A 24,426-nucleotide genomic window follows, 5' to 3' on the forward strand; every position below is an offset into this window, starting at 1 on the left:
CAATTTATTCTATCTTGCCCTCCGGATATTTATCAATTCTCTTTACATGCAAAGAAATGTGATGCTGACAAGTAGATTCGGTTTGTACTTGGTCTAATTATTGCAAGGGGAACAGGAACATCTCTAATGACAGCTCTTCAAGCCCTTCCCGACTTTTTTAGTGCCTGGGGCCACTTTCTCTCCAGCTCCTTCCTTAATTTGGTTCTTTCAGGACTCTGCTCAGACTGCATTTCTCACGCATTCCAAGTGTCCTTTTCTCAAAGTTTGTGAACTTTGACAGCAAAGGGGGTGGGGAAGGAGGGACTTGTGAAGCCACCCAAAGCTCAATGGTCTGTCCATTGTGTTTCTTAAAGGCGAGAAGAAATGCGGGGCAAATTTTGGCTCTTTTCTTATCAACGCAAGTTATTATTCACCTGAAAATCTGCAAGTGGTCATCCTGAACTGCCTTGGTTTCTGGAATGGCCCGGGACACTTGAGTACAAGCTTTAGATCCAGTTTCCCGCCCCCTCTATCTACACCTTTTTTCTAAAGTGAAGGTCTGTACTTCAAATTTGTGGTGAAGAGAGAAAAGGAAAATCCCCAGACCCCGAAGGAAAATGATTCTATGAACCTGGGTCTGTGCAGTATGTTCGCCGTCCTCCACTAGCAAACAGAACCTGGGCATTGCATAGTATGAGAAGCCTGCTAGTGCTGGGAGCTCCCAACTGGTTTGGAGCCAAAGTCTTTCTCCCCCAGATCACTAAGAACAACCTGTTGCAGCTTCTCTCCCCTCCACTCACCCCACCCTTTCCCGGCCTCTGCCTTTGACCTGATTGGCAGTAGCTAGTACCCAATCCTCCATGAGGGTTCCTCCTCTCCAGAGGATTCATTGGTCACTCTTACAGGCAGAAGCCAGGGGGGCTAGGGGCGGGATTTCTTTCACTGCCCAGGGTCCTCTAGGACCTGCAAAGGAGGGGACAGGGGAAAACTGAGTTTGTAGCGCTACCCTAGCAAAGGAGTCAGAAGCCGTGGAGACCGTGGAGCTGGCAGGGCTCTGCCCTGGTGGAGCCGTCTTTTGAGCCGCGGCGCCAACCTGAATTGCATTGCGCTCTCCCCGTCCAGTTACATCTGGGACCACTGGAGATCGCGACAAATTCGCTCAGCCCCCTGAGCTTCCCAGGGGGGCTGCTTGTTCCCTGCTCGGGAAGTAGACTTGCTGGCTCTCAGGCGCACCCCTGTAGACTAAGGAAGGACCAGCATCATGCACCAGGGAGTGAGCAGAGCTGCAGGAACTCTCCGGATCTTTCCAGTGCAGCCCGGGACTGTTCGCTCAGTCACCTCGAGACCACCCCGGGTGCAGCTGCTGCCCTGGCTCTTACTCCTAATTCTGTCACTAGCGAGGTGGGTCTCCGCTCAACTTGATGGCCCCAGCTCTGCGCTGCTGTCTCATGGCTTCACTGGGACATCAGGTGCCACAGGAGAAGGGGTCATAGTGCTGGCTAACCGTGGACTCCGGGTGCCGTTCGGGCGCGCGGTCTGGCTAGACCCTCTGCGTGACCTGGTGCTGCAGGTGCAGCCGGGGGATCGCTGCCAGGTGGTGGTGCTGGACAACGACGCACTTTCTCAGCTGCCTGGTCACCTCAGCCCCAAACGGTTTCCCTGCGATTTTGGACCTGGAGAGGTGAGCTACTCGCATCTGGGCGCCCGCAGCCCTTCACGGGACCGAGTCCGATTGCAGCTGCGCTATGATACTCCCAGCGGGTCAGTGGTGCTGCCCCTGGTGCTGGAGGTGGAGGTACTCTTTACCCAGCTGGAGATAGTGACCAGGAACTTGCCCCTGGTCGTAGAGGAACTTCTGGGTACTAGTAACCCTTTAGATCGTCGTAGTCTGGAATTCACTTACCAGCCTGAGACAGAGGAATGCAGGGTAGGCATCCTCTCTGGGCTGGGGGCTCTTCCTCGCTATGGGAAACTGCTTCACTATCCACAGGCTCTAGGAACAGAGAGGGATGGGGGAGGGAGAGAGGGATTGGAGAAGCCTCAGATGATGGACTGCAATACTTTCCTGGAACTTGGAGTGCAATACTTGCATACAGCACCCGGTCGCTCTCCAAATCGAGACTGGGTGCCTATGGTCGTGGAGCTGCACCCCAGAGGTGCCCCAGCAGGAAGCCCATCTTTGAAACGTGAACACTTTCAGGTGCTGGTGAGGATTCGGGGAGGCACGGAGAACACACCACCTAAGCCCAGCTTTGTCGCCATGATGATGATGGAAGTGGACCAATTTGTGCTGACTGCCCTGACACCAGACATGTTAGCCGCTGAGGATTCTGAATCAGACCCTGATTTGCTGGTCTTCAATCTCACTTCTCCATTCCAGCAGGGTCAAGGCTACTTGGTGAGCACTGATGACCGCAGCTTACCTCTGTCTTCCTTCACTCAGCGGGACCTGCGGCTCCTCAAAATTGCTTACCAGCCCCCAGCAGAGGATTCTGACCAGGAGCGTCTTTTTGAACTAGAGCTGGAAGTGGTAGATCCAGAGGGAGCAGCCTCGGATCCTTTTGCCTTCATGGTGGTTGTGAAACCCATGAACACTCTGGCTCCTGTAGTCACCAGAAATACTGGTCTTATCCTTTATGAAGGTCAGTCACGGCCCCTCACTGGCCCGCCTGGCAGTGGAACCTCCAATCTGGTCATCAGTGATGAGGATGACCTGGACACTGTGCAGCTGGAGGTGATAGCTGGCCTTCAGCATGGGCATCTGGCCCTCTTGGGTCCCCGTAGTGGAGATACTGGTTCTGGGCCACCACGAAAGCACTTCACAGTAGCTGACCTAGAGGCTGGGCAGGTAGTCTACCAGCATGATGATAGTGATGGCTCTCTCAGTGATAACTTGGTGCTTCGGATGGTAGATGGAGGAGGCCGGCACCAGGTACAATTCCTCTTTCCTATTACCCTTGTGCCTGTGGATGACCAGCCACCCGTCCTCAATGCTAATACTGGGCTGGTGCTGGCTGAGGGTGACACTGTTCCAATTCCACCACTGGCTTTGAGTGCCACTGACATTGACTCTGATGACTCTATGATACTTTTTGTGTTGGAGCCCCCCTACTCAACAACAGGACAATTGCTCCTCCGCCAGGCCTATCCACCCAGAGATGGGGAGGAGCTTAATGGAGGCCCCTGGAGGCAATTAATAGACTCCCAGAAGGGTATATTATATGAGAGGTCAGTGATAGAGTGGCAGCAGCAGGACATTGTTGAAGGGAGACTGTTCTACCGGCACATTGGTCCCCACAGCCCTGGACTGGGTCCTGTCATAGACCAGTTTGTCTTTAGAGTCCAGGATGACCATGACCCCCCCAACCAATCAGGACTACAAAAGTTTGTGCTGCGTATTCATCCTGTGGATCGCCTACCTCCAGAGCTGGGTAGTGGTTGCCCTCTGAGGATGGTGGTACAAGAGTACCAGCTCACCCCACTAAGAAAGAAGTGGCTGCGCTATACTGACCTGGACACAGATGACCGAGAACTCCGCTACATTGTGACCCAGCCCCCCACAGACACGGATGAAAATCATGCTCCAGCCCCACTGGGCACATTGGTTCTGACTGATAATCCTTCAGTTGCAGTAACCCATTTCACCCAGGCCCAGATCAACCACCACAAAATTGCTTATAGACCCCCAGATCAGGAACTGGGAGTGGCTGCTCGGGTAGCCCAGTTCCAGTACCGGGTAGAGGACCAGGCTGGGAATATGGTTCCAGGGACCTTTACTTTTTATCTGCAGCCAGTGGATAATCAACCCCCTGAGATCCTCAATACAGGCTTCACTATCCAGGAGAGGGGCCAGCACATTCTGAGTGAAACTGAGCTACATGCTACTGATGTAGACACTGATGCTACCCGTATCTCCTTCACCCTCACTCAGGCTCCCAAGCATGGTCAATTGCAGTTAAGCCGAAAGAAACTAGTAGTGGGTGAACTCTTTCACTTGGAGGACATTGTTCAGGGCAGGGTCACTTATGTCCACAATGGGGATGAGTCCCCAAGTGACAGCTGCTCTATATCAGTGAGTGATGGCCTTCATGTGGTACCCATTACTCTCAGAGCAAATGTACGCCCCGTAGATGATGAGGTACCCATTCTGTCCTTGCCTGCTGGCACGCTGGGCTCCTACCTAGATGTATTAGAAAATGAAGCTGCTGAAATCACAGCTCATGTAATCAAGGGTACTGATGAGGACACTGATGATTTGATGCTGACTTTTCTCTTGGAAAACCCCCCACTGTATGGGGAAATCCTAGTCAATGGAGTCCCAGCTGAGCAGTTTTCACAGAAGGATATCCTAGAGGGATCTGTTGTCTATGCCCACACCAGTGGTGAAATAGGCCCATTTCCCAAAGAGGATTCTTTCAACCTGACACTGTCGGATATGTCTCAGGAGTGGCGTATTGGGGGCAATATTGTTCAGGGGGTCACCGTGTTGGTGACTATTCTTCCCATTGATAATCAGGCCCCAGAGGTCACTGTGGGTGAGCAATTTATGGTGGTGGAGGGTGATAAAAGGGTAATTACCACTTCCCATATAAGTGCTGAGGATATCGATTCCCCTAATGATGACATTTTATGTACTATAGTTACTCAGCCTATTTCAGGATATGTTGAAAATATTTCCCCAGCTCCAGGCTCAGAGAAATCAAGAGCAGGAATAGCCATCAGTGCCTTCACTCTGAAAGACCTTAAACAGGGACATATTTATTATGTCCAGAGTATTCACAAGGGTGTGGAACCAGTAGAAGATCGATTTGCATTCCGTTGTTCTGATGGGATTAATTTTTCACCTAGACACTTTTTTCCCATTGTGATCATTCCAACCAATGACGAGCAGCCAGAAATGTTTATGCGAGAATTTATGGTGATGGAAGGCATGAGTCTGGTTATTGATACCCCCATCCTCAATGCTGCTGATGGAGATGTTCCTGCAGATGATCTGACTTTTATCATCACCCGTTTTCCCTCTCATGGTCACATCATGAACCAGTTGATAAATGGTACGGTTTTGGTGGAAAGCTTCACCCTGGATCAGATCATTGAGAGTTCTAGTATTATTTATGAGCATGATGACTCTGAGACTCAGGAGGACAGTTTTGCCATAAAACTAACTGATGGCAAGTATTCAGTGGAGAAGAGAGTGATCATATTGGTCATTCCTGTTGATGATGAGACTCCCAGAATGACTATCAATAATGGACTAGAAATTGAAATGGGAGAAACCAAAATTATCAACAACAGGGTATTGATGGCAACTGATTTAGACTCTGAAGACAAAAGTTTGATTTATATTATTCGTTATGGACCAGGGCATGGACTGTTGCAGAGACGAAGGCCTAATGGTGCAGTTGAGAATATCACCCTGGGCATGAATTTCACTCAAGATGAAGTGGACAGAGATTTAATTCAATATATGCATTTGGGGCAGGAAGGTATTCGGGACCTTATCAAATTTGATGTGACTGATGGAATAAATCCCCTCATTGACCGATACTTTTATGTGTCCATTGGTAGCATTGACATGGTTTTCCCAGACGTTATAAGCAAGGGAGTATCCTTGAAAGAAGGTGGCAGGGTAACACTCACAACAGACTTACTGAGCACCAGTGACCTCAACAGTCCTGATGAAAATTTAGTTTTTAGCATCACCAGGGCCCCTGTGAGGGGTCACTTGGAGTGCACAGATCAGTCAGGAGTGCCCATCACCTCTTTCACTCAGCTTCAGCTTGCAGGGAACAAAATTTACTACATTCACACATCTGATGATGAGGTGAAAATGGATAGCTTTGAGTTTGAAGTTACTGATGGACGTAACTCTGTCTTTCGCACTTTCCGGATCTCCATTAGTGATGTAGATAATAAGAAGCCAGTAGTTACTATTCATAACCTGTTGGTGAGTGAAAGTGAAAATAAACTTATCACTCCCTTTGAACTCACTGTAGAAGATAGAGATACTCCTGACCATCTCTTGAAATTCACTGTCACTCAAGTACCTGTTCATGGTTATCTCATGTTCAATAATACCAGGCCTGTTATGGTCTTCACCAAACAGGACCTGAATGAAAATTTGATCAGCTACAAACATGATGGAACAGAGTCAACTGAAGATAGCTTCTCGTTCACTGTGACTGATGGCACTCATGCTGATTTCTATGTTTTTCCGGACACTGTATTTGAAACAAGGAGACCCCAAATGATGAAAATCCGGGTGATTGCTGTGGACAACAGCTCACCTCAAATTGTTGTGAACAAAGGTGCCCCCACCCTTCGCATCTTGACAACTGGACACTTGGGTTTCATGATTACAAACAAAATATTGAAAGCGGAGGACAAGGACAGCTTGCACATTTCCCTCAAGTTCATTGTGACAGGAGCCCCACACCACGGCTTTCTGTTCAACCTGGGGAAAGGCAATCACAGTGTCACTCAGTTTTCACAAGGTACCATTCTCTTTCCTTTACTCACAGCTACTGAATACACCGGGTTCTGTTTCCAGAAGTGATAGCTTTCATTGACAAATGCAAAAATAATGTGTTAGAATAGGAATAGGACCAGATTCAGCTCTTGGCTCGGTTACTGACTTCCTGTGTGTGACACTGTGGATGTCACTTAAACTCTGTGCCATTGTCTACTTTATAAAATAAGGATACTAATACCTACTTAATTCTGTCTCAGAAGGGTGCAGTGAGACTAAATGAGATGATGCTTTTGATTGTTTTCTTCCCAGTCAGGAAGAAATTAGGAATTCACTGTCTTCTTAGTGCCTTAGGTGCTCAAGCTTTTATCACACTCCTGGATTCTCTGCTATGTTTAGGCTTATGTTGGGGGTGCAACAAGGAAAACTTTTAACCGTTATTTGTAGCCATGTGTCCAGTTGTACTGACAGCTGATGGAGGGGATAGGCAAGGAAAGAGGAATGAATGAATGTTTTGGAGGTGATGACACTGGGGAGATACTGAGAAAGGTATGAAAGACTGAGGATTTTAAGGAAAAAAGCCTGGGATGAATGTATGGAAAAGGAAGTCTGCTAGGAAGCTAAGTTTGGGCAAGAGGGAAGGCCTGGGTCATATCTATATCTAAAGCAATTAGTGAAGTTAGGGAGAAGTGATTCTGCCCTACATCTCTCTCAAACTTTCTGGGCCATGATCCCTTCAAGGTTTGTACCTTTAAGGGAAAATGTTTTTCCAACAGCATAGAAAGGGCTTTTAGCTTTTTGGAAAAATGAATCTAAGTTTGTCAGTTCATCAGTACGGAGAACTCCCAGGGTATATACTCTCTCCATGACACAGATTAAGAATGCACCTATAATTTACAGTCTTAGAGAGTTGCCTGAGGCATTGGGAGATGAAATGACCTGTCTACAGATAGTCACACAGACAGTGTATTTCAGAGTATTCGGTAATTTAGTATATTATTGAACTAGGATCTTCCACATTCTAAGGTTTGTCCTCAATCTACATGACGCTCTTTTGGAGGAATGCTGCTATATGAATCCTACTACCAGTACTATTATAGGGAACTATAGGGATACTATAATAGGGATTTATAGGGATACTGTAATAGGGTTAAATTATGAATAATAATATAACTTTGAACCTAGATAAAACTTACTTTAGAGGACTTTTTGTTTTGTTTAATTTCAGTTGATATTTTGAAGTTGTTCTTAGAACTCATAGGATCATAGATTGAGAGTTGGAAGGTAACTGAGAAATCATTTAGTCCAACCCATTTATTTTACACATGAGATAACTGAGGTCCAGAAAAGGTATGTGAATTGCCCAAGGTTTCACAAGTAATAGTAGCAGAGCTGAGATCAGAAATCCTAGATTTCTGTGACTCCAAGTTAAGTGTTTTGTTTTATTTTTTTTACATAGCACCACAAATAATTCTGATAACTGACCAAAATGTTGAACCTTCAGAGAGAGTTGCCATGATTTTTGTGTAATTTGCTTTATTTTACATAAATATATTTCAATATGGAAAATCCAAGTACAGAGAGAGAATAGTTGTCCAGTTATACATACCAAGGGGCAGCTAGGTGGCACAGTTATGGAGTTCTGGACTTGGAGTCAGGAAGACTCATTTTCCTGAGTTCAAATCTGACCTCAGATACTCACTATCTGTGTGACCCTGGGCAAGTCACTTAACTGTTTGCCTCAGTTTCCTCATCTGTAAAATGAACTGGACAAAGAAATGGCAAACTATTCCAGTATCTTTGACAAGAAAACCTCAAATGAGGTCATAAAGAGTTGGACATGACTAAAGATGATGGAATAACAACAAAATATACATACCAAGGATTCATCTTTCCCTGGAAATATCTTTACATGGTGAATTTTTGTTGTTGTTCAGTCATGTCTGATTCTTCATAAACCCATTTGGGGTTTTCTTGGCAAAGATACTGGAGTGGTTTGCCATTTCTTTGTCCAGCTCATTTTATAGATGAGGAAACTGAGGAAAACAGGGTTAAGTGACTTGCCCAGGGTCACACAGCTAGTGAGTACCTGAGGCCAGATTTGAACTCAGGAAGAAGTCTTCCTGACTTCAGGCCTATGTGTTAAGAGGACTATTGATTATTTATAACTTTGTGGTTATTCATACATATTGTATCTTGCTAATGTTTACTTATAAAATAATTTTGAAAGTGTGATGATGATAATAATAACTCATTATTCTCATGGTAAATGGTGATTTAGTTTATCTTTTCAAGACGGGTTGAGTGAGTTGGATTAGATGACTTGTATCTAAGGTTCCATCCAAATTTAAAAAAAAAAAACCCTTGGTAAGATGCCATTCAATGTGCACAAACAATAATACATTAAGTGATAGCATATTTCCAATTTTCGGTAGGAAATCAAGGCTCTGTTAACAATGTGTGGGAAACTAAAATAATTATTTAGCTAATTCTAGCCTCCTCTCCCCTCTAGCCTTCACCAGTACCTAGCCTCCAAACCCAAAAGGACAAATTACATCCCTTCCCTAGATATTTTAAAAGCTTAAGTGTGTTTCTAATCCGAATTAAAGTTCTTTGAACATAATATACATTGAATAAATGTTTGATGAATGAAGGAATAAATCACTTGCTTTGGCTCCCTTTCTCTGTTTGCATATAGCCTGAGGCAGGAAGGATAAGTGATTTATGCATAGCTACTAGTGATATAGTTGGTTACCTAGTTCAGCATTCTCTCTTTGGGTGCAAAGCCCTGACCTCTAGACCTTGTACCCTCCCCCCTTTTTATCAAAGTGCTTTGGTTGCTTTCATGAAAATCCCTCTTAGGGTGACAGAATGGAAACTGGATATATATCCCTCACAATGATTTTTATGCTCAGGGATGAAGTTTAACTCTGGGACATCCCACTGGGAGTGTCCTTTTCCTGTTTCCAGATTCCTAGCAATGCTCTGCTTTTAGATAGCAAACGCTTTAATAAACAAGGGAGTCTCAAAATGTGTTAAAGTGAACTAACTACTTGCCTATTTTAGACCCTGGCAAATAGCCCCACACTCCAACTCCTTGAATCTTGGCTGAATGCCTGAATATCCCCTCGGGCCTGCAGAGACAGGCAAGCTACAGAACGCCAAGTGTCATGCCAAACCAGCAGGACGATTTTTTTGTCAGGGCCCCTGACATATACCATATAAATGATGCCATGCTGTCTCTCATCTGGTCCATGTTCATGTAAAGGAAAGAAGGTGAGAGGGATGTTTATTGAGCATTGAAGAGCAGAAAATGATGCTTTAAACATTCTTCCCCACTGTGAAAAGGATTAGGCATTATAGATAATAAGGGGTCCTGGTGAATTTGGAGTAAAAGGTTAATTAAAGTGATCCCAGACCGAATCCTACAGCTCTGAACACGAGTTGTTTTTTAAATATTAGTGTTCGGCAGCACTCCACTGCTCCATTGTGCCCCTCCACCCCTCCACCCTTAGTGCTCTTGTACACAGTATGCCATAGCCTTGTAGTTATTTGTAAATGTGAATTAATTGTGATTAATGAACCTGCTTTTGTGAGACCTGCAAATTCATATAGCTCCAGCAAAGATCTAAATATTTACTAAGAAAATTACTTCATATGTGTGTGTATGTATATATGTATATGTGTGTGTATACATACACACACACACACACACACACACACACACACACATATATATATATATATAAAATCAAACAGCACTCATGTCAACAAGTTGAGGCTGGAGCTTGGTTCATAGCAGTTATTTATGGAAATTAGATAAGTGAGAAAGAATGAAAAAAACTCCATTATGGAGTTGCCATGGTTGCTTTTCTAGAAAGGGAATGATGTATGTGTCTAGGGTGAGAGCTAAGCTGAGCTGTGGCTTTTGATCCTGGAAGGATTTATCGAACTATATTTTGATGGGATTTATTAAACTAGAGAAATATATGATGTTATACATATATATGCACATATGTATATATATACACATATATCTGTGTATGTGTGTAACATTTCATATATATAATATTATATTCCAATTTTTAAAATGCACTCAGGAAACTACTAAAGCAATAGTTCAGGCAGGCTAAAAACATTTTTAATGTAAAATTGTATTCCAGACAAAAATGGAACAAATAATTCCTAGAATTCATTGCAGGATGCAGTCATATATAGCATAATTTAGAAATCATCTTGGAGGAGCTTAATATATTAGCCTAAAGAGTATAATTGGGGTTATATATTTTAGAGTTCATTTACAGTTAATCAAGTGATAAATTATATTTTATTAATTTTATAAAACAAGAAGGTTATGTAGAATAGCAGAAATAAATCTAAAGTATGGTAAACAAATAAAGAAAATTTTTATCTCATATTGTTTTTAGAAAATAATTTTATCTTCTTAATTCCTCTACCCTTTAACAAAGGGAATCTATCTATCATCTACCTATACACACACAGTGTATTCATACCTTAAACATTGTGTATGTGTGTGTGTGTGTGTGTGTGTAGTTTAAGGTGTGAATACAACTATAGATCTCCATATTTCTTGGGATACTTGTAGACAAAGACTGCTGTAATCAATGGTTTTCCTTCTTTGAATTAAAAAAAAAACTGGATATTAGGCTTTTCTATCTCTTAAAGGATGAGGTAGGAAGATATATACATTTTTGGCATGTTTTACCTCATCAACATCACCTGCCTTGATTTGGAATGAAAATTCTGTGACAATTGAGTGTGGCATGTACTCTTTTCATTTTTTTCAATAACATTTTATATTCCCCAATTACATGTAAGAAGAATTTAAACATTCTTTTTTTAAAGTTTTGAGTTTCAAATTCTATCTCTCCCTCCCTTCCTTCCTTTCTCTCTGAGGCAGTAAGCATTCTAATATAGGTTACACATATGCAAGCATGTAAAACATATTTCCAGATTAGTCATTTTGTGGAAAAAAAACTTGAACAAGAAAGAAAAAAACATGAAAAATAGTATCCTTTGGTCTGTATTCAGACTCCATTAGTTCTTTCTCTAGAGATGGATAGCATTTTTCATTATAAGCCCTTTGGGATTGCCTTGGATTGTATTGCTAAGAATAGCTAAGTCATTCACAGTTGTTCATTATACAACATTGCTGTAACTGTGTACAATTCTGGTCTGGCTCACTTCACTTTGTATCAGTTCAAGTAAGTCTTCTCAAGTTTTTTGGAACTCATTCTGCTCATCATTTCTTATAGCAAAATAATATTCCATTGCAATCATATACACAACTTGTTCAGTCATTCCCCAATTGATGGGCATCCCCCCAATTTCCAATTCCTAGCCACCAAAAAAAAGAACTGCTATAAATATTTTGTACAAATATGTTCTATCATACCACTTTCCTGACATTTATCCTAAGTGTGATCCAGGAAACAAAAGAGGACTAGAATGGATGCTACTTGACTTGTCACTTCATTTTTTTTTCTTCTAGCCTTGAATTTTCTATGAATTTACTCAGTTGGAAGAGATTTGGGGAATCAACTAATAATTCTTGTCCCACCTCCGCCATTCTACAGATAGGATTTTTCATGTCCTTAGACAAACCCTGTTTCTAACCCTCTTTGATTGGATCTTCATTTAGCAACAAAGGGACGTCTCTTTTCCACAACAGCACATACAAAATAATGAGTACTAAACCAGGTTCTCCCTGCCCAGCCCTAAGTTACTTTGGAAGTTGTGTCAACCAGGAGTATCATAGACATGGGCAAATTCTGGCTTGGTATCTTTAAAGTGAACTATTTGAACTCTTTTTTCTGTACAAATTCAGTGTATAACATGGGGATGTTGGCATCTTGTTTTAGGTCTTTATCATAAGTTCGGTTGCCATCAAGTTATATTGCCCCAGTTTAATTTGATTAAAAGTAGACATGCTACCATATGTTGAAAAGAGTGAATTTACAAAGAAATCTATAGGCTGAATTCACATGACGGAATAAAGTCTGATTTCATATTGATGTAACTGGGAGATGATATCTTGTTCTTATGGAGCAACTTATCTAAAATCTTAGGTATTTTATAGGTAGTAACTCATCACCAGGATGTCCATATGTGATTGGCAGTAGTTAGCCTAATGATCCTTTTAAAATGACCACTCCTTTAAACCTCTGTAGCATAAACATTGTCCAATTTTATTGACATAGCATGGCCCTGAGAAGGGTAATCTATCATGAGATCCATTCATGGAAGACTGTACCCACACAAATCACACCCCCTACAACCACTATACAGCATTGAACTTGTACTCTTGCAGGCATTAGTAAAATTTATTTGTGTACATATTTTCCCTTAGGTGAGCACTTAAAGTTCTGTTAAAAGGGAGAAGAAAACCCTGACATGCTTATTGAGCAAATAAATACTGGACTATTGTTGAATCTATTTTTAGTGATGACTTACTTTTCATGTAGTCTTAGAAATAGCTACTATCTGACTTGCCTGAAACAAATATTGCTTTATGGAGGTGATTACAATGGTAGAAGAGAATGTTATTTGATCAGTTGTGTTGCCAGTACACCATCATTGGTAAAAATAAGGCAGTAGACATAATGAAACAAGTAAGGTCCTTGAAGATAAGGATTCTGTCTTAGTTATCTTTCCATCTTCCTCAAAGCCTATCACAGAGATACTCTGTAAATTATTTAAGTTTAATAGAGTTAAACAAATGGAAATTGAGGAATGAGACAGCAAATAGGTACCCAGTGACTTAGTGTGCCGAGAGAGAAGCTAGAGGTAAAAGGATACCAGAATTGAACTCTTCTACTGCCTCATGTTTTTTCAGCTAAGCCTGACATTCCTTGTGTCTCTCTCTTTAGCTGCACTCAACTTAATTCAGTGTAATGTAAGTCAACTGCTGGAAGACCAAATATCAGTATGATACTAGGTTGAAAGTCTAGAGGTGTTTTCCCCTTTCAGAGCTCTGTATCTAACAATGGATTCAGGCATGGGCATGTTAGATAAGCATTTTTTTGCATCTGACTGAGCAAAAAGTGATGGGGTGGGGGAGGGCACAGGTTAATACCTGTTAGGTAGCCTGCATTTTTTTTTCCAATTTAAAAAGTTGTTTTATTCTTTTTGTTAATTTTCTAGCTGACATTGATGACATGAAGATATGTTATGTCTTAAGAGAAGGTGCTAATGCTACAAGTGATAGTTTCCACTTTACAGTTGAAGATGGTGGTAAGTACTGTGTTCCACATTCTTATGAATGGAAACAGATGTTCAGTGCCTTATTTAATAGCTGCTTATAGTTTAGACTGTGGAAAATTGTTATTATTCTGGTACAATGAAGGCTTGGTATTTTGTAAGAGAATTTTTTTTAAATATGTCATAATCTTTCTGGAACCAACACAGTCATATTCTGCTAAGAGGAGAAGTGATATAACCCTTTGAGTGAGTTACATGATTTGGAAAATATGGAAGAGAAAATTCTACTTTAAAAAAATCAGATACAATTTTTCTCTTCATAAATTTGTTTATAATTGTTATTGCCAAGATACCAGTAGTAGATGACAATATAAGTGTAAATTTATTTCATCATCCTGAGTATTACTAATGATTTATGATTTACATTATACAATGGAAACAACTTTTTGTTTCTCTTCAGTGTTGACTTAATGATTCCAGTTTAAGGCAGTGTTTCTCAAAATAGAGGTCTAAGCAAAGGTGCTACAGATAGCTGACCCAGGACCATAATCAAAATCTCCTTTTCAACATGTTGCTATTGAGCACCCCTCCTCCCCATCCAAAGACTCTGACTAATAATTTGCTCTCTTATCCTTTCTGTTACCCATCTTGTTCTTTCCTTTTCCTGTCATAGAGAAGACAAAATAAAAATTTTACTTTTCTCTTCCTCCACAAGTAAAATAATTAAAGGAACCTTAAGAAATAATTTGCAGAGGTAGACACAGGTAAACATTTGCGGAAAGGGAGGCAAGAGCTATAATAAACTTGAAGAGGAGAAAGGAGAAATCATGTGAGAGATAATGATATATTAACTTATTATGTTATTTTTAGGGACATTCCATTATGTCATCTGTATCTATATCTATACTACTTATGCTAGTTACCTGCCTTAGAATAATTTATAATTTAGAGTAATTATTCAAAGATATCTCACCCGATAACTATACCTAACAAGATCTAAAGTACTTAAGGCGTGAAGGCTGCTAAATATATGCAAAAGACCCAATATATCTATCAACCAAATAAGTCATCTATCTATATAATATATAGATATTACATAAGTCACCTCTATATATAATATATAATGTTAATATTGATTTGGATTCATGATATTATGTTCTTGTTACTTCCCACAATCAAAATGAATCTAGCTTCATCATTTCTAAGGCAATCAAATTATACTTAAGTTTTTTCACTGGGTTAGCTTTCTCTAGCAAGGCCATGCAATTGAGAAATGGGATTATGGTATGAAATAAAGCTGAAATCAACCTCAGGTATTTTCTAACCCACTATTCTGACTTAATTTTCACTACTCACCTAGAAGTGCTCTTACATGTGCATTTCAGTAATAGACCTTAAAGTAATTTAAACTTATTTAGTATCCAGAGGCCAAGAACTAAATTAGGGACTCCTGATGACAGGTTTCCTGGGAAGAAATAATGTTCTATAACATTTTATGATTTTTTCTCTCCAAATTTATGCATAAATTATTATAAAGAAAATGGAAATAATTCATCAAAGTCATTACAATGTGGTTTTCATTTTTTCATTCTTAAAACCAAACCCTAAATTCCAGGGATCATATTATTTTACCCATTCTTTAAATGGGTGGCATTTACTTAAAGTTTTAGGCTTCGTTCAGACTGCACAAAACAATGAGTCACATATGATTTAAAAACATTTAATGAAGAATGACCAGCTGAAGATGGTGGGTTTGTATTTGGAAATGATAGAAATATGACTAGAATATCAAGAGATATCTGTTGGGAATAAGTGCTGAGTTATTCCATCAGCCTCTCTAACAGCTATAGTTTCACATGAGAAAGAAAAAAAAAACCTCAAAGTATTGCTTGATATTTCCTTCTTCTTCATATACTTCAAAGAGTTGTTTGTGGGGCTCAGGTAGGTTCTAGCACAATATCAGCTGAGTAACAAGTGTTTCAGTGTTCCTGGGGTGAGACCAATTCTCCATGAAAGAATCAATACATTAAGGACCCTAAAGACAGAAAATCAAAAAGTCACAAATGTCTTTAGAGTTGTTTTTGCTTTGATTTTTATTTCTTAGGAGTTTGTGTTGCATTCTAAAATTCCTAAACATTTGCATGGCCACGTATCCTGAAAAGCTATCTTCTTTGAAACTCTGTTGTTGCTGAATTTTCAGTCACATCTGATTCTTCATGACCCCATTTGGGGTTTTCTTGACAAAGATACTGGAGTGGTTTGCCATTTCCTTCTCCAGCTCCTTTTACAGATGAAGAAACTGAGGCAGAGAGGGCCAAGAGGTTTGCCCAGGGTCTCACAGCTAGTGTCTGAGGTTGGATTTGAACTCAGCAAGATGAGTCTTCCTGATTCCAAGCCCAGTGCTCTATCCACTCTACCACCTAGATAGTCTTTGAAACCCAATTTAAGATTAAATTCTGTTGTCAAATGTGTGGAGGACTCTTAATGAAATATATGGATGGGGTTGAACCGAACAAAGACAGTAAATATATTAGAGAAACACAGAAAGTCTTAATGGCAGAAATATTGTTTCAGGATTTCCCAGCCCCTCTGTAAAGCAAGAGTGCAGTTTTCACAATGTCTTCCAATAATTATTTATAAAATTGGATCTAATATAATGGGGAAAAACATGCTACAGACCCACAGCAAAGGAGACAGGATCAAGAATGAGAAGCCCTATGTTACTATGCTACATTTAAGCTCTAGTAATACTGACAATTATTTTGGTTGGAACATACTATAATTAAGAATATCTTTTGTGGATTGAAACGTGAACATTTTGTATCTCTTCATTTAGCAACACATTTCATACGGTAGGGGTGAGAGCTCTTTCTGAATGTATAATTAAGATACCTTTTGAAGTCTTTATTTTTAAGGCCCCTGCTGTGTGTGCCATCTGGAATAGTGAATTTAAGTAGTAGATCCAGCTTATCTCTAATCATATATAATGATTTAATTCATATACTGCTTTACTTAAAATCTTAGTAGTAAATCTACGTCACTGAATCACTGTGAAGTCGGAGAAAACATTTCCTATATTTAATCATCAGGAAGTGAATAGATAGTATAGTTGAGTTTGGAATTAGGAGGACTTTATTCCTAATTTAATATTCAATCCATTATATCAGGTCCTTTCCCAAAGTAAACAAGGTTGTAAAGAAGAGCACCTTGTTGTTGTTTTTTTAGCTAAACAGTTACCTCATAAGGTAATTGCAGTATTAACAGAATGCCTAGAAGACTTGTAAATAAAGCATTCAGAATGTGCCTTTCTGGAAGGTCAAGAGTTAAACATGACCAGAGGAAAATGTGGAAGAGACTTAGGAGAATGGAAGAGATAGCAACAACTTGAGTTTCATCTATGTACCCTTAAAGACTAGAGATGAAAATAATAGGATGCTTACCTTCAACTCTTGGAACCAGAAGCAAGAGAGCGTTCCAGGTTCAGAGGTGTAAGATGGAATGTTGTATACTGGGAGCAATAAGTAAGTTAGTTTGGCTGAACTACAGAGTGCTTGAGTGTGAATAACGTATGAAGATCTTGGAAAGACAGGCTGGAGCCAGCCAGTGGAAGGCCCTAAATACCAAATAGGGGAGCTCATATTTTATACTAATAGCAGTGAGAAGCCACTAAAACCTTTAAGCAAAGGAGTCATAGGAACAGGATTTTTAGGAATATCAATTTGGCCTTGTGTGGAGGATGAATCCAAAAGGGAAGAGACTTTATTTAGGGAAAATATTTAGGAGGCCATTGCCATACATAGTTCAGGCAGGAGATGATGAAGGGAGTTTGGGTGTGAGTAGAGAAGAGTGAATTGGTGCAAGAGATATTAAGGACGTGTAATTAACTGGAGAAGGAAACTACTCTAGTACACTTGCCAAGAAAACCAGACATGAAGATTCAGACACGGCTGAATACAAGTGTCTTGCCTTTCACTATATCAACAATCATTAAGTATTTACTATGTGGCAGGGACTATACTAGCATTGGGATTAAACTTCCCTCACAAAACAGCTAACAATAATATGATTTCTTTTTTAGCTTACTCGCCACTTCTAGTTCTTGTTCTGAAGTCTCATAAAAGACTGCAGGGAATATTTTGGCCAACCCAAATACCTTACACAATTCAAATGTCATATTTCAGTGGGAAGAAGGTGGCCTAGGAACCAGAACCAGCTTCTAACTGGAGGGACAAAACTTGGTAACTGATTGAATCCCAGGTGAGAGTTAAGTAAGAGTGCTAAGTTGAGTATCTTCTTGACTCAGTCTGACTGCATTAGTCTGCTGGGTGGTACCCCTGCCACAAGCCTCTTTCCCCACTCCAGTCCATCTTCTATTCAACTGTCAAAGCAATCTTCTTAAAGTGCAGGTCTGATCATGTCACCTCTCAACTCAAACTCCAGGGGCTCTCTCTCATCTCCAGGATCAAATATAAAAAGGCTCTGTTTGACTTTTAAAGTCCATTATAACATGTCCCTCTCATCACCCCCCATTCAAGTCTTCTTACATTTTGCAATCTAGTGACACTGGCCTCCATGATAATCCCTGAACCAGACACGCCCATCTCCTGACTATAGGTATTTTCACTGACTGTTCCTCATGCCTCGAATGATCTCCCTCCTTATTTCCACCTCCCGGTTTCTCTGACTTCAAGTCCCAGCTAACATCCCACATTCTACAGGAAGCCTTTCCCATTCCTCCTTAATTCTACTGCCTTCCTTTAAAAAAAAAATTCCAATTTATCCTGTGTACAGAGTTGTAGAAGGAAGTATACTTCTTTGTACAGAGTTGTTTGCATGTTATCTCTCCCATTGGACTCCAAGCTCCTACATAGCAGGAACTATCTTTTGCCCTTTTTTTAAAAATCTCAGTTTATTGACTGACTAACTGGTTGATAAGAAACTGAAGCAGAGAAAGTTGAATCACTCATCTGATGTCCCTTTTAGTAGTAGTGCTCTAGTTGGAAGCTAGTTCTGGTTCCTAGACCACCTTCTTCCCACTGAAATATGACATTTGAATTGTTTAAGGTACTTGGGTTGGCCAAAAAATTCCTTGCAATCCTTTATGAGACTTCAGAACAAGAACTAGAAGTGGCGAGTAAGCTAACAAAGAAATCATATTATTGTTAGTTGTTTTGTCAGGGAAATTTAATTGTCAACAATCATTAAGTATTTACTATGTGGCAGGGACTGTACAAACCATTGGGATATAATTAAAGGCAAAAACAGTCTCAGACTGTCTTGGTACAGTTTAAGCTTTAAAAAGCTTAATGAAATTATATGCATACATTTGTATATATACACATATAGTTTTCTAAAGGTAGGCTGGGGCCAGTCTATGAAGGGCTTTAAATATAGAGCTGAGGAGTTGTATTTTGTCCTAGAGGGAATAGAGAGCTATGGAACATTCATCAGACTTGTGCTTTAGGAGTATTATTTTGGTGGCTGTGTAGAGGATGGATGGTCCTGGGGAAAAGAAAGCAGGCATTTATATCCCTATTGTTCCTAATTTTCCTCTGTTTTGATCATATCACACAGCAATTTAGAATATGGCATATTTATAATTTCACCCTGAATACTTCTCAGCTTAATGAATTTCATGAGTTAGTAAACAGTGTTTGGAGGGGTGCTTTTTTATCACTATTTCTAATAAGAGGATTTTTGCTACATACTTCCCTTTCTAGTGCTTCAGACTTGTTTACTCATTCTTTTTTTCATTGTTTCTAGTGTGAACCCTGAAAAAGTCTAAGTTTTGGTTCAGGTGGAGAATATGGGGGAATTGGGCTGCAGGAAACTCTTTTTAAAGTCTTGTAATTTCATTCCTCTTAATTTACTGGGAAATGGGGATGTCATGGGGATTTAACTATTTGAAAACTTTCTAAGCTTTTGATAGAACCAACCATAGTTTTTAAAAAATTTATTTGATTTTTAATTTATGGAATAAAACAAGCATTTTCAAAATGTAGTACAGTATAAAAAATGACTGCACATGAAACTACAAATCTGCTATGTACAAATTGCTATTCTTTTCAAATATACCACAAAATTATCATGTAAATTTTTTTTCTTCCTTCTTCCCCCCCCCACCACTCTAGAAATGGCTACCATTAGGCACAAATAGGTATATATATATAATATATAAAATTATTCTATTTGTACTTTTATTTATCAGTTCTTTCCCTGGATGCAGATAATGTCTTTCTTCATATGTCTTATAGTTAATTTGGGTATTTATAATAGTCAAAATAAATTATTCACTCCAAGCCATTCTTAAAACAGTATTGTTGTTACTGTATACAATGTTCTCTCTTGGTTCTGCTCATTTTGCTCTTCATTATTTCATGCAAACCTTTCCATGCTTTTCTAAGATCATTGAGCTAATCATTTCTTATAGCATAGTAGTATTCTATCACGATCATATACCACAACTTGTTCAGCCATTCCCCAATTGATGGACATTCCTGCAATTTCTAGTATTTTTCTACCACAAAGAGAGCTGCTATAAACATGTTAGAACATATAGGTTCTTTTCCTTTTTCCCTAATTATCTTTGGAAATAGACCTAGTAGTGGTATTGCTGGGTCAAAGGGCTTATGACCATAATATTTTTGAAAGAAAATGATACTGTAGCATCCCTTAGGGTAGGCCTGACCCTAATTATGTGGATTATGAGGTTGCCTATACTTCATCCCTACAGTATGAGATGATTTGAGGGGTACCAGGAAAACCTCCCATACCCCAACATTTCTTCTTTATCAATCTGCACAATATCTGAACCTCCACCATTAGGAATTCATTTTTCTGAGATGAAGGCACTACTTTCTTCTGACATTTTTGAAAGTATAACTCCTGAGAAGAAAAATATTATTTTTATCTTTGTAGTAGGTGGTGGTAGGCCCTGATTATAGTAGGAGCAAAGAGCTCAGTCTTCCAGGAAATTCTCACATTTACCTGATCTTTAGATGTATTGTCTTAAATTTACTTTATTTTAAAAGTGACAATGTCTTTATTATTATATTTGTATCAAGTTGTTTTCATCTCAAAATTTATTGCACATCTTAGAAAACATTAAATCAGTGATGAAAAGGAAGGTAGAAGTTTAAATGAGGTTCTAAGGTAGAAGATGGTGCCTGGAACAATTGCAGAATTCTTTCAGGCCCTAAAGTAATCAATCATCATAGAAAATCTTTTAAATGAAACCTTTTTATCAAGTCAGGACTTTTTGTTTGTTTGTTTGTTTTCCCTCACGCACCAGAAAATTTCATTTGGTACTTCTGGATTAGCCAAATATATGGTAGAAGTGTGTTTCACTAAGTGGTGCCAGATAAGAATTCCTAGAATGTCATATTACAGGAGAATTGAGGGAGTTTGGAAGAGTAGTAAAGAATATAGAATAATTTCAAAATGGAATTAAGATTTCATCCCAGGGTAGAGCAAGGAGGAACTGGAAAAAAGGTTCAACATTATTGAGAATTTTCCTCCTCACTCTAAAATCTGAGTCACACAAAGGGGGCCCTATGATCTTTAGAAATGGTCATTTTCCATCCCTGGAAAAGTTAATTGATACCGTTTTCAGGTAAACATCAGCATTTCTTTAGAGAATTTCTCAAGTCTATCATTAATTGAAACCTCAGTGGCATCAAGAAACGTGTTGACTAAATCTCTACAGTTTTTGAACGTTTCAAACTAAATTCTGGGAAAACATCATGCTTATTGCCTCCTGGTTTTTCTCACAATGCAGTTCAATTTTTTTCTTCTGAAAGAGCACTTTCCCAATCTTCCCACATTGCTAGTGCCTTTCCCTTGAGATTACCTCCCATTTATATTTATATATCTTGGATGTATATCTTGTTTGCTTGTAGACCTTGTAAAATATCTACAATTTAAATACAAAAAATTTCAGTGCCCTAACCTTGAGTACTAACAGCACCTCATGGATCAGATGGAAGAGGTTAAGGAGAAGACAATGAGATGTAGTAAAAAAAAAATAAAACAACCACTGAATTTGGAGTCAGAGGACCTTACTTAACCTCAGGCAATTAGAGTTGTCCAAAAGTAGATTGGGCTTCTTCAAGAAGTGGTGAATTCTCCATCCTTAGAGTTCTTCAAGCAGAGGCTAGAATATCATTCACTGACTATGATATAATGGGGATTCCTTTAACATATGGGTTGAACTATATGGCCACCAAAGTCCCTTCCAACTCTCACATTCTGTGATTTTATGATTCTTTGATTCTGATTCCCTGAACTTCAATTTCTTCATCAATAAAAAGAAGGATCTGGACTTGATCTCTAAGGTCTTTGGCTAACTCTGAATCTAAAGCAGGTGGGAGGGGGAGAATTTTTAAAGGCTTTTTTTTTCTTTTTTAAAGCAAGAGGACTTGGTAGTAAAGTTTTATAAAGTGCAATGAAGAGCATTGTGGTATAATGGATCAAGTACTGGACTTGGAGTCAGGAGACAAAGGTACAAATCCTACTTCTCTAACTTGCTATCTATGGGCAAGTCACTTAACCTTTCTATAAATAAGGATAATAACAAGTATTGTTCAACTGAGATAATATATGTAAAAAATTTTGCAAACCTTTGGAATAGGAAGCTGCTAATAAGGAAACTACCAATGAGTATCAGCAACTACACTACAATTAAAGAATTAAAGTCTTAAAGAATTGTCTTAGAGAGGTATGGGAGAGAGAAAAGCATCATGTTTTCTGCCCCCAGAGTAGCTCCTAAGTTAAGGACCCCCAACAGGAAGAAACTCTCCTCAAACACTCACCCTGCCTTCCAACAAAATCCATGAAAAATAGCTGACACTGATTCAGTCCAGTCAGATAACTAAAGATTGGATGAAATTGGGACAGTGGTCCAGCATAGGGCCTGAAGCAAAGGGGAATGGAATTCAGCTGGGACCAGTTCTGTCATCCCAGAATCTACTTGGAGAAGAGACTGAGGCCACTGAAAAATAAATTCCCCACGTGGAAGGAAGCTGAGACAGCTTTGAGGTCCAGCCCCAGGATAAACCCACTATCAAAGGTGGAGAAACCAGAGAATGAGCAGTAGAGGACAAAGAGGGGAAAAGCTAAAACCACCAAAGATCTTCAAAGGAGGAAAAATCAATGAAAAACTTAGAGCACGTGCAGATAAATCAATAATGAATATACTAAAATTAGAGGGGAAGAGGACTACTAAAACATCCAAGAGATTACAAAAATATTGTAAGACAAAGCAAATTGGACCAATCCTTGATGAAACATGGAACCCTATTGAATCCCAAGAGAGCATGGAATTCCAGTATGATATTTTAGAATGGTTTCAGAGAGAATAATTTTTGAGAGAATTTAATAGGAAACAAATGGCAGAATTTATGGTTTGCCTGGCAGAAATAATTAGTATAATCAAAAAACTTGACTGTGGTGTTAAGTTTCTCCAAAGAAGCCAAAAATAAAACAACAGATTGATAATATAAATATACTGAAATAAAGGATAGTCTGGAAGAACAGAAGCAAGAAATATGATCTCTATACAAGCCAAACATAGGGGTCTTAAAAACAAGGCTGTAGAGACTTTAGGGGAATTACCTAGGGCAATGAGCTAAAGCATAGGTTCCCAAAGTGGGTGATACTGCCCCCTGGGGGGGTGCTGGAATGATCCAGGATAGTAGCCTTGGGTGCAGCTGGGGGGAGGACATTGAAGAAAAATAAGAGGGTGGTAGAAGCATAAGGAAAGAAGATAAGAAAATTTCGAAAAACCATTCATATATGTTTCATCTGTCGTGTAACAGTAAGTCATAGTGATTACATTATTTTGCAAATAAACACACAAAATGCAAGTTATAACTAATCAGTGGTCAAGTTCACTGACAGATCTTAACAAGCAAATTTTAGCAGGCAAGTATATCACACATTGTTGGGAAGTCCAGCATGCATTGGCAGTAATATGTGCATGAAATGACTGGTTTACAATATGAAACTACACAGTTAGATGACACAATATCATGTCATCAGAATTTCAGTGCAGGAAAACTCCCACAAAGTTACAATAAATTATCAACTTTAAGATGTGTCATTTAAAAAAAAATATGTGCTTGAAATGACACAAATTTCAAAAAAAAAAATTAAAGAATTAAAGAAAGTAGATTTCCAGGGGGGTCACTGAGTAATTTTTTTTTAAAAGGGGTAGCAGGCCAAATAAGTATGGGAACCTCTGAGCTAAAGGAATTTTCTCAGAGTCACATAGTCAGTATGTGTCAAAGGTAAAACTTGAATCCAAGTCACCCAGACACTGAGCCTAGAGGATTCTCCAGCTATTATAATAAATCAGTAAATTTGGATCAGACAAGCAGTAGGAAAACAAATGCTTTTGAGATTTGGGAATATCAATTTGGCACTGTGTGGCAGGTAGATGAAAGAAGGAAGAGGCTGGTTGCAAGGAGTCCAGTTAAGAAGTTACTGCAATCGTTTATAGACAAGAGGTATACTAGGCAATCAGTAGCAAGAGAACAAACAGACTTCAGAAAATTATATTGGTCATGTGGCATTTATTAAGTCACTCTACCTCACTGGGCCTCAGTTTCCTCCTCTGTAAAATAAGGGATTTGGATAAAATGATGTTTAAGGTCTCTTTCACCCTCGAATCTGATCCCATGATTAGTCTTTGTTACAAATTATTGCATGAGATTGCTCTTTAAAGTTTTTATTCAAAAAGTAGTCTCACATATTTTTGA

The 24,426-nt window shown here is 39.5% G+C and overlaps 1 protein-coding gene across 1 annotated transcript in view; it reads left to right on the forward strand.

Annotated features, from left to right (window-relative positions):
• The first annotated feature begins 1,240 nt into the window (after nucleotides 1-1,240).
• The window catches only part of FREM2 (FRAS1 related extracellular matrix protein 2), a 201,395-nt gene continuing 178,209 nt past the window's right edge, over nucleotides 1,241-24,426 (forward strand). Inside the window, exons 1-2 of the mRNA XM_027856928.1 lie at nucleotides 1,241-6,473; nucleotides 13,613-13,702. Coding sequence (XP_027712729.1) covers nucleotides 1,241-6,473; nucleotides 13,613-13,702 — 5,323 coding nt within the window. The remainder of the gene's footprint in view (nucleotides 6,474-13,612; nucleotides 13,703-24,426) is intronic.

The sequence above is a fragment of the Vombatus ursinus genome, unplaced genomic scaffold (assembly GCF_900497805.2).
Source record: "Vombatus ursinus unplaced genomic scaffold, bare-nosed wombat genome assembly UNPS02011700.1, whole genome shotgun sequence".
Taxonomy (NCBI): Eukaryota; Metazoa; Chordata; class Mammalia; order Diprotodontia; family Vombatidae; genus Vombatus; species Vombatus ursinus.